This window comes from Neoarius graeffei, chromosome 2 (assembly GCF_027579695.1).
Source record: "Neoarius graeffei isolate fNeoGra1 chromosome 2, fNeoGra1.pri, whole genome shotgun sequence".
NCBI classification, from domain to species: Eukaryota; Metazoa; Chordata; class Actinopteri; order Siluriformes; family Ariidae; genus Neoarius; species Neoarius graeffei.
Genome location: NC_083570.1, coordinates 11,721,051 through 11,731,712, shown reverse-complemented (window position 1 = coordinate 11,731,712; position 10,662 = coordinate 11,721,051). Strand labels below are relative to the sequence as shown.

General features: G+C 41.1%; 1 protein-coding gene across 1 annotated transcript in view; it reads left to right on the top strand.

Annotated features, from left to right (window-relative positions):
- The first annotated feature begins 6,734 nt into the window (after nt 1-6,734).
- The window catches only part of xkr5a (XK related 5a), a 15,654-nt gene continuing 11,726 nt past the window's right edge, over nt 6,735-10,662 (top strand). The window contains exons 1-2 of the mRNA XM_060906568.1: nt 6,735-6,846; nt 8,204-8,387. Coding sequence (XP_060762551.1) covers nt 6,735-6,846; nt 8,204-8,387 — 296 coding nt within the window. The remainder of the gene's footprint in view (nt 6,847-8,203; nt 8,388-10,662) is intronic.

Genomic DNA, 10,662 nt, shown 5'->3' with positions numbered 1-10,662 from the left:
CAAGGTCATGGCTAGGTATTGATAGAAAAAAATATTTTTTTAAAAACACATGTTTTAAGTGTTTCTATGTATCAATCATTAATTGTACAAAATGATTTTCATGCATTTATGTATTTGTCATATCTTTCTTTGTCACATGAAGTGTTGTCTTGATAACATATGTGGCACATAATTTTAGCAAATGGATGACAGAAGATTAATTGAAAGATTTATGCCACAGAGCTGCCTTTAACTAATAATTATCACTTATTACTGACGATTGTACGTTTACTAAGCAATACAATAGAAAGCTCAATACTCCCAGCCTATAACATACTGAATATCAAGTTAAAATCAACCGCAATAAAAGGAAAATGATGAAAACTGGAATATCAAGGGGTCTACTGTATCAGAAGGCCCACTGCATTTCGCGAGATCGCAAGCTGTCAAGTTGCTAGAATTCAATCTTTCTAGCTATACTTTCACCCCCTACAGCTATCAGTATTACACATAATCATAGATTAATCACACAGCATTCTAATTCAAGTGAAAATGGTCTTTAAAAATACACACAAGTAGTGATTTAGTCAGAGAAAGCAACCAAAACAAGTCTTCAAGTCGCCGGTCTTCTTCATTCTCGTCTTCGTTTCTGTCGTCGTCAGAACTGTCCTCATTTTCTTCTGAAGATGAGCGCTCAGGTTCAAATCTGTAAGGCTGGATACCACCAGGACATTCAGCTGTCAAAATCTCTACTTGTGGGCCATTTTCTTCTTCTGTATCGGTAAAATCAAAGCTAATTTCCTCAGCATCGCTCCTATTTTCTGGTGTGTCCGCCATTGCAACTGCACCGAGTGGTTACTGGTATGACGTCACGCAGCTGTTCCATTGACCGAGAGGGGGCGCTGTGAACGCGGGAAATTTCAAGTGATGGGCATGACCAAATAAGGACCGATTACAACCGCGGGAAGCTTTTGAAAAATCGACGGTCAATTTATTTCGAATCTCGAAAGCATTCTGGTGCAGAATAATGCAACTTTTATCGCCACTGCGTGACGCCTTTAAAGGCTGGATTTCAAGGATGCCACTGAAGGATTGTTCCTTGATGTCTAGGATGCTTCAAATTGCACCAAGAACCAACCGTGTCTTTCTTTTAGAGAATTTTTCTTGGCTGCATTGTGGATCCTCAGCGTTCTTAAATCGCCCACAATCCTATGTGCACGTATAACGTTGGGTCTTTTCAGTGACACACAAACATACCTGCGTATAGGGAACTCAAGACGAAAATGTGGAGTAAGATTCATAGGAAAACATCAGTCTGGGAAATGTTTTTATTGTGCAGAAATGTATTTTTTGGAATGTAGTGGATATGCACAAAATAAACAGAGGGTCTAGATAAAGTGGTGAAATCTATAGGTTGACATTAACCCTCTGGCGTCTGAGGGTATTTTCTGGCACTCTAATGATTTTGCCGTGCTCTGAAGTTGTTGTCAATTTCTGCAAATCTAAGCAGTCAAACAAAGTCATATGACTTTTTTTGTATTCAGCCCAAGTTCAGCTACAATAATATCTCTGTAGTCTGTATGTCATGATTGTACTTAAAAAAAAGAACAGATAAATGAAGATGTTGTTAAAAGCAGTTATAGAACTGTGTTGGAATGTGTGGGGGGAAAAAATGACCTTACTCATTGTGACGAACCGTTTTGGTCACTTGAGGAGATTCTGTTCAGTCTGAGGAATGGCTTAAGCACAAAAACTTAAATCTGCTTCACTGATTTGAACAATTAACTGGCCATCAAAAAAATGTATGTCCTATTGTTTTGGGATAAAGGATTGGCAGTGGGAGGGGTATTCAATGAGAAGTGTAAAAATTTCCATTCCATTCAATGAGAAGAGTGAAAACACCTCCCACTGCCATCTCTTAATCCCATCAGGTCAAGTCCCAATGGGTAAGGTCATGTTTTTTCACACATTCCAACACAGGTCTAAAACTGCTTTTTACAACATCTTCATTTATCTGGTATTTGACTTGATTCAGTGGGTCTTGAAATTAATTCTTGTACTATTTTACTCAGTTCAGAGCCACAGCCAACTCTGTTACACAATTGCTCTAAGTTTGCTCCCACTCCAACTCAATTTTACTCTCTAAACTCAAAATAGAGCAAAATAAACTATTTTTGAGGAAAATACTTTTAACTCTGGAAAAATTGCTCAGTCATTTTTCCTGTGTCTGCACTATAGCGCACGCACATCAACCAATCTGCTCATCAGAAATAGGAGAAATATTTACACTTACTCGAGTTGATCTTCAACTGGATCGAGTCGAAGTAAAAAAAAAAGGCACTGCTCATCATCACTGTCACAGTTCTCAAGATTGAACCGAATCGCTGTCTTGAATCATCTGAAGCGCATAGAATCTGCGTGCCATCTCGCAACCTCCAAACAGGGAGCCTAAACTGTGGCTGACAGATTCGATCCTGTTTACAGTGGGTGTTCCCACTGCGAAAGAGAAACCAATCGAAACCGAAAGAGTGAAAGTGATTATCATGCCATTACCATATGAATAGTCTTTTATGAATGCGTAAGTGCGCGCTCAGCACTCTGACAAGTTTTATGTTTAATCTAATTTATGGAATTTAAAAACTATAATATTATTTGGCAGTGGGCACATAGGAAAGTGTAAAGTATAAAGTTTCTGTCAATACGTTTATCATGCTTGTATGATTAAAAACTTGCAAAAATATTTATCTAAATACACGACCTACTCATTCTAAACCTGTCGAGCTTCGCCGGAGAAGCTCTTGACCCCAGAGGGTTAAATAGCCTGCTGAGTTTAGACACAATCAATGACTAAACGTGCTTGTAATTACACCTTGGTCCTACAGATGAAAATACACCTGTACACTTAGTGGACTGTCCCCTGAATTCTCGGAAAGATCCTCTGAAGGATCCAACACAGAAAGAAACATCCTTGACTTGACTTGACTTGACTTGACTTGACTTGAGAAACACACACGGTGTCTATGACTGTAAGAAACGGGACTTCTTACGGCCCGTCTGTGTCCTGATGTGTCGATGTCATAGGAGCGCTCCGGAGCATCGAGGAATAAACCACACGAATGAAATCAAATCTGGTTTATTCGAAGCAATGCTCAAAAGGGAAGAACAGAGGTTACATTTTTATAGGCGACAGGATACAGATGTCGCAAATATCACATAGCTGGGTTTAGCCTTATATGGAAAGGTTTGAGCATTCTATATATTGTGCAATAGGTTACTTATGACACTGTCAGCTGGATTGGGCTAGCACTTCCTCCAGCAAAACAGGAACAGTTGTGCAGACATAGTTGTCAGCAAGTTCATCAAAAGGTTACAGCAGTTAAAAAAAAGGTTAGTACACAGGCTCGAGAACATAGCAGCTTATGCATATATTCTAACAATGACCAATCAGAGCATCCAACATAAATGACATTCCGGAGCGGAAGTCAGTTTTCCAAACGGGTTTTCTCAGCCACGTAATACTTTTTTATCCTGAAGTCAAGGTTTAAAGGTGCTGACTGCAAAGTCATCTGAAATTTTTACATTATTTATTGTGCATGCCATTTTCCGACATCTCACAAGAACAATATCATGGAGATGAGATGTAATCATGTGTTTTGATGTCCTGAGGGTCATTTTTTTTCCGTTTTGGGACCTCATGAGGTAAACAGTATGAAACAGGAACTAGCCAAATGTGAGGGAGGAGCTTTAACTAATTAGCATAACTATGGAACTGCGTCATAGCAAAATGGTGACGTACAGAAAGAAAAAAAAACAAAATGTCAAGACTCCGCATCGACATCGACCTTGGAGAGTTTTGAGTCGCGGGGATATCATTCGTGGTTCATGTTCGCGAATAGATCCGTGAAACAGACAAAAGACAAATATTTATATATTTTCTCTGTTACTGCTTTTGTGTTCTCATTTCTTTTTGTGTAAGATCAAAACATTTGCTGTAGAATGCCATACTCACTTCTGTGGAGTCGAGTTCATGGGTTCTAAGGCTAAGATGGCTAAATGCTAGCTAGAATGATTTAGTTATCTGTCCATGTTATCTAACCTTGCTCTATCTTGCAGTTGCACTCACTAGGCAGGCTTTCTTTTTCTTGTCCGCTGGCGGGAGAGCCGAGTCCGCCATGTTTGCCCATGCCAACTTGTTTTGCTTAAAAGTAGATCAGACGGTGGTCACATGATGTGATATTGCTGCTCAGTTGCTTCGGCGATCTCCGAAATCGTAAAATGCAGGACGCTTTTTATCTCGACAAAACATTCACACACAGGTGTGTGTGTGTAGCAGGGAAAAATCTCGAAACTCCAAGAGCGATATAAATAGAACTAGAATTCAACTTTGCAGTCAGCACCTTGGAAGTAATTTTGAATATCATGTTCTGTATATTTTGAAGGTTATTCGTACAGTGGTGCTTGAAAGTTTGTGAACCCTTTAGAATTGTCTAGATTTCTGCATAAATATGACCCAAAACATCATCAGATTTTCACACAAGTCCTAAAAGTAGATAAAGAGAACCCAGTTAAACAAATGAGACAAAAAATATTTTACTTGGTCATTTATTTATTGAGGAACATGATCCAATATTACATATCTGTGAGTGGCAAAAGTATGTGAACCTTTGCTTTCGGTATCTGGTGTGACCCCCTTGTGCAGCAATAACTGCAACTAAATGTTTCCGGTAACTGTTGATCAGTCCTGCACACCAGCTTGGAGGAATTTTAGCCCATTCCTCCGTACAGAACAGCTTCAACTCTGGGATGTTGGTGGGTTTCCTCACATGAACTGCTCGCTTCAGGTCCTTCCACAACATTTCGATTGGATTAAGGTCAGGACTTTGACTTGGCCATTCCAAAGCATTAACTTGATTCTTCTTTAACCATTCTTTGGTAGAACGACTTGTGTGCTTAGGGTCGTTGTCTTGCTGCATATGATCACCTTCTCTTGAGATTCAGTTCATGGACAGATGTCCTGATATTTTTCCTTTAGAATTCGCTGGTATAATTCAGAATTTATTGTTCCATCAATGATAGCAAGCCGTCCTGGCCCAGATGCAGCAAAACAGGCCCAAACCATGATACTACCACCACCATGTTTCACAGATGGGATAAGGTTCTCATGCTGGAATGCAGTGTTTTCCTTTCTCCAAACATAACGCTTCTCATTGAAACCAAAAAGTTCTATTTTGGTCTCATCCATCCATAAAACATTTTTCCAATAGCCTTCTGGCTTGTCCATGTGATCTTTAGCAAACTGCAGATAAGCAGCAATGTTCTTTTTGGAGAGCAGTGGCTTTCTCCTTGCAACCCTGCCATGCACACCATTGTTGTTCAGTGTTCTCCTGATGGTGGATTCATGAACATTAACGTTAGCCAATGTGAGAGAGGCTTTCAGTTGCTCAGAAGTTACCCTGGGGTCCTTTGTGACCGCGCTGACTATTACACGCCTTGTTCTTGGAGTGATCTTTGTTGGTCGACCACTCCTGGGGAGGGTAACAATGGTCTTGAATTTCCTCCATTTGTACACAATGTGTCTGACTGTGGATTGGTGGAGTCCAAACTCTTTAGAGATGGTTTTGTAACCTTTTCCAGCCTGATGAGCATCAACAACGCTTTTTCTGAGGTCCTCAGAAATCTCCTTTGTTCGTGCCATGATACACTTCCACATACATGTGTTGTGAAGATCAGACTTTGATAGATCCCTCTTCTTTAAATAAAACAGGGTGCCCACTCACACCTGATTGTCATCCCATCGATTGAAAACACCTGACTCTAATTTCACCTTCAAATTAACTGCCAATCCGAGAGGTTCACATACTTTTCCCACTCACAGATATGTAATATTGGATCATTTTCCTCAATAAATAAATGACCAAGTATAATATTTTTGTCTCATTTGTTTAACTGGGTTCTCTTTATCTACTTTTAGGACTTGTGTGAAAATCTTATGATGTTTTCGGTCATATTTATGCAGAAATACAGAAAATTCTAAAGGGTTCACAAACTTTCAAGCACCACTGTACAAGTAAGAAATAAAAAAAAAATTAAAATAAAAAATTGGCCAGTGGCGGCATGGTGGTGTAGTGGTTAGCGCTGTCGCCTCACTGCAAGAAGGTCCGGGTTCGAGCCCCGTGGCCGGCGAGGGCCTTTCTGTGTGGAGTTTGCATGTTCTCCCCGTGTCCGCGTGGGTTTCCTCCGGGTGCTCCGGTTTCCCCCACAGTCCAAAGACATGCAGGTTAGGTTAACTGGTGACTCTAAATTGACCGTAGGTGTGAATGTGAGTGTGAATGGTTGTCTGTGTCTATGTGTCAGCCCTGTGATGACCTGGCGACTTGTCCAGGGTGTACCCCGCCTTTCGCCCATAGTCAGCTGGGATAGGCTCCAGCTTGCCTGTGACCCTGTAGAACAGGATAAAGCGGCTAGAGATAATGAGATGAGATGAAATTGGCCGGTCGCACGTTGAAGTCAACTTGGAGTATGTTTGTACTGTGTGCTGTATCTTTAAACTCCAGCTCTATGACGTCAGATATTTTTTGGCAGGAGGAAAGAAAGAAAGAAGGAGGGAGGGAGGGAGTCGGTAAGGGTATAACGGGGTGTCCGTGATGGAGGCTGTGCGGAGGATGACAGCGGCGTGGCAAAGGATCTGCTGCTCGCGCGCCTCCGTGTGAATCTGGTGTCAGAGAGAGAGAGAGAGAGAGAGAGAGAGTGTGAACATGGCCGCAGTGGTGTGCGGAGGAGGAGGAGGAGGAGGATGCGGGAGCGCGTGCTGGCAGATGCTCCTGTTTGGCTCGACCGCGCTTGTGATCCTGGTGGAAAGAGCCGCGCGTGAGTGACCCCGCAAAATCCTCTCACACACACATACTATAGTAACTCACGGTGTCTCTGCTGCACGTGAGCTGTTGCAGGTTCAGGTGTTGTTCCAAGCATCACCTGTGTGCACGAGACCAGCTCACCACATCATCATCATCATCATCATCGCACACCTTTTTTTCTTTTTCTCTAAATATACTGTATATGTTGTACATACGCCTTACAACACAGTGCATTCTGGGTATTCTGCACGTGTTGTGGTTGTCAAACTGAGCTTGGAGAGTAACCCCACCCCCTACCCCTCATGGGTGTGTGACGTAGGTATAGCGCGCAAGGTTCCTGTTCATTAGAATATGATAATGATGTCGGAAATCGATACCATTTATAGAGTCGTGACAACAGTATTGATTGAATTGCTGTTATGGGGAAATAAATAAATAATAATAATAATAATAATAATAATAATAATAAACAATGGTGCATTGTGATGAAGTTGATTACTTTACTTTCCTATAACAGCACATGCAGAAGCGTTTTATTCCTCTTACCCCTCGGGTTCCCGGAAGATTCGTTGTGCTTTTTGTCCGTTTATAGTTACATTCAGTGTTGTAGGACGTCCGTGAAATAAGTTGCAAAATGTGTAAACGCCGCTGTGGGAAAACACAAACATCCAGCTTTGCGTCTGACAGCGGAGACTCCTTCCGTTAATGTGAAATAAACATCTGGTTAAGTAAAGAAAACGTCGCAGTGACAACGACAACGAAGATGGCGCTTTTTTAAGAGCGTCCAATACAAGTCCCTCTGAAAGAGCTGTTACTATAAAAACGATAATTAGAAAAGCCACACCCACTGTCCAATCAGAATCCAGAATTCATTAGTCAGTGCTGTGGAATGTTTCAATATTCATGAGTGTAAATGTAAAGGACGTGTAACGGATAGCGATCACACATGTTGGAGAGAGATGACCAGCTTACCTGGACAGGTAGATCAGCTAGACGCTGGGCACTAGGCCAAGAAGTGTCAGGGTGTGTGTGTGTGTGTGTGTGTGTGTGTGTGTGTGTGTGTGTGTGTGTGTGTGTGTGTAAAATAATGTTGGTGTGTGTGCAGGTTATGGGACTGCAATGTGTGTAATAGTGTGTGTGTGTGTGTGTGTGTGTGTGAGATAATGTTTTGTGTGTGTGTGTGTGTGTGTGTAAAATAATGTTGGTGTGTGTGCAGGTTATGGGACTGCAATGTGTGTAATAGTGTGTGTGTGTGTGTGTGTGTGTGTGTGTGTGTGTGTGTGTGTGTGTGTGTGTGTGTGTGTGAGATAATGTTTTGTGTGTGTGTGTTCTGCATTATCATCTCTCTCTCTCTCTCTCTCTCTCCTCAGTGATCTGCTGCTTTGCCTTCTACCTGTGGAAGGAGCAGTTGTTGTGGGCGGGGCTGACCTTTGCCCTGTTGTTGCCAGGGGCGATCGTGCAGGTGTTGAGTTTTATGTGGTACCGGGCGGATGGAGAGCAGAGAACATATCACCTGCTCATGATACACACACTCCACCTGGGCATCTTCAAAAGGTGTGTGTGTGTGTGTGTGTGTGTGTGTGTGTGTGTGTGTGTGTGTGTGTGTAATAATGTTGGTGTGTGTGTGCGTGTGTGTGTGCATGTGCAGGTTGTGGTGGGACAGGTGTGTGTGTGTGTGTGTGTAATAGTGTTTGTGTGTATATAATTGTGTGTGTGTGGGTGTGTGTGTGTGGGTGGGTGTGTGTGTAATAGCGTCTGTGTGTATATAATTGTGTGTGTGTGTGTGTGTGTGTGTGTGTGTGTGTGTGTGTGTGTGTGTGTGTGTGTGTGTATATAAGTGTGTGTGGGTGTGTGTGTGGGTGTGGGTGTGGGTGTGGGTGTGGGTGTGTGTGTGTATATAATTGTGTGTGTGTGTGTGTGTGTGTGTGTGTAATAGCGTCTGTGTGTATATAATTGTGTGTGTGTGTGGGTGAGTGTAATAGCATCTGTGTGTATATAATTGTGTGTGTGTGGGTGGGTGTGTGGGTGTGTGTATATAATTGTGTGTGTGTGTGTGTGTGTGTGTGTGTAATAGCGTCTGTGTGTATATAATTGTGTGTGTGTGTGTAAGTGTTTGTGTGTATATAATTGTGTATGTGTGTGTGTGTGTGTGTGTAATAGCGTCTGTGTGTATATAATTGTGTGTGTGTGTAATAGTGTTTGTGTGTATATAATTGTGTGTGTGTAATAGTGTTTCTGTGTATATAGTTGTCTGTGTGTGTGTGTAATAGTGTTTGTGTGTATATAATTGTGTGTGCGTGTGTGTGTAATAGCATCTGTGTGTATATAATTGTGTGTGTGTGTAATAGTGTTTCTGTGTATATAGTTGTCTGTGTGTGTGTGTAATAGTGTTTGTGTGTATATAATTGTGTGTGCGTGTGTGTGTGTAATAGCGTCTGTGTGTATATAATTGTGTGTGTGTGTGTGTGTGTGTAATAATGTTGGTGTGTGTGTGTAATAGTGTTTGTGTGTATATAATTGTGTCTGCATGTGTGTGTGTAATAGTGTTTGTGTGTATATTATTGTGTGTAATAGTGTTTGTGTGTATATAATTGTGTGTGCGTGTGTGTGTGTAATAGCGTCTGTGTGTATATAATTGTGTGTGTGTGTGTAATAATGTTGGTGTGTGTGTGTAATAGTGTTTGTGTGTATATAATTGTGTCTGCATGTGTGTGTGTAATAGTGTTTGTGTGTATATTATTGTGTGTAATAGTGTTTGTGTGTATATAATTGTGTGTGCGTGTGTGTGTAATAGCGTCTGTGTGTATATAATTGTGTGTGTGTGTGTGTAATAGTGTTTGTGTGTATATAATTGTGTGTGTGTGTGTGTGTGTAATAGCGTCTGTGTGTATATAATTGTGTGTGCGTGTGTGTGTGTGTAATAGCGTCTGTGTGTATATAATTGTGTGTGTGTGTGTAATAGTGTTTGTGTGTATATAATTGTGTGTGCGTGTGTGTGTGTAATAGCGTCTGTGTGTATATAATTGTGTGTGTGTGTGTGTAATAGTGTTTGTGTGTATATAATTGTGTGTGCGTGTGTGTGTGTAATAGCGTCTGTGTGTATATAATTGTGTGTGTGTAATAATGTTGGTGTGTGTGTGTAATAGTGTTTGTGTGTATATAATTGTGTCTGTGTGTGTAATAGTGTTTGTGTGTATATAATTGTGTGTGTGTAATAATGTTGGTGTGTGCGTGCAGGTTGTGGGACTGTGTGTGTGTGTGTGTGTGTGTGGGTGTGTGTGTGTATATAATTGTGTGTGTGTGTGTGTGTGTGTGTGTGTGTGTGTGTGTAATAGCGTCTGTGTGTATATAATTGTGTGTGTGTGTGTGTGGGGGTGAGTGTAATAGCGTCTGTGTGTATATAATTGTGTGTGTGTGGGTGGGTGTGTGGGTGGGTGTATATAATTGTGTGTGTGTGTGTGTGTGTGTGTGTGTGTGTGTGTGTGTGTATATAATTGTGTGTGTGTGTAAGTGTTTGTGTGTATATAATTGTGTATGTGTGTGTGTGTGTGTGTGTAATAGCGTCTGTGTGTATATAATTGTGTGTGTGTGTAATAGTGTTTGTGTGTATATAATTGTGTGTGTGTGTGTAATAGTGTTTCTGTGTATATAGTTGTCTGTGTGTGTGTGTAATAGTGTTTGTGTGTATATAATTGTGTGTGCGTGTGTGTGTAATAGCATCTGTGTGTATATAATTGTGTGTGTGTGTAATAGTGTTTCTGTGTATATAGTTGTCTGTGTGTGTGTGTAATAGTGTTTGTGTGTATATAATTGTGTGTGCGTGTGTGTG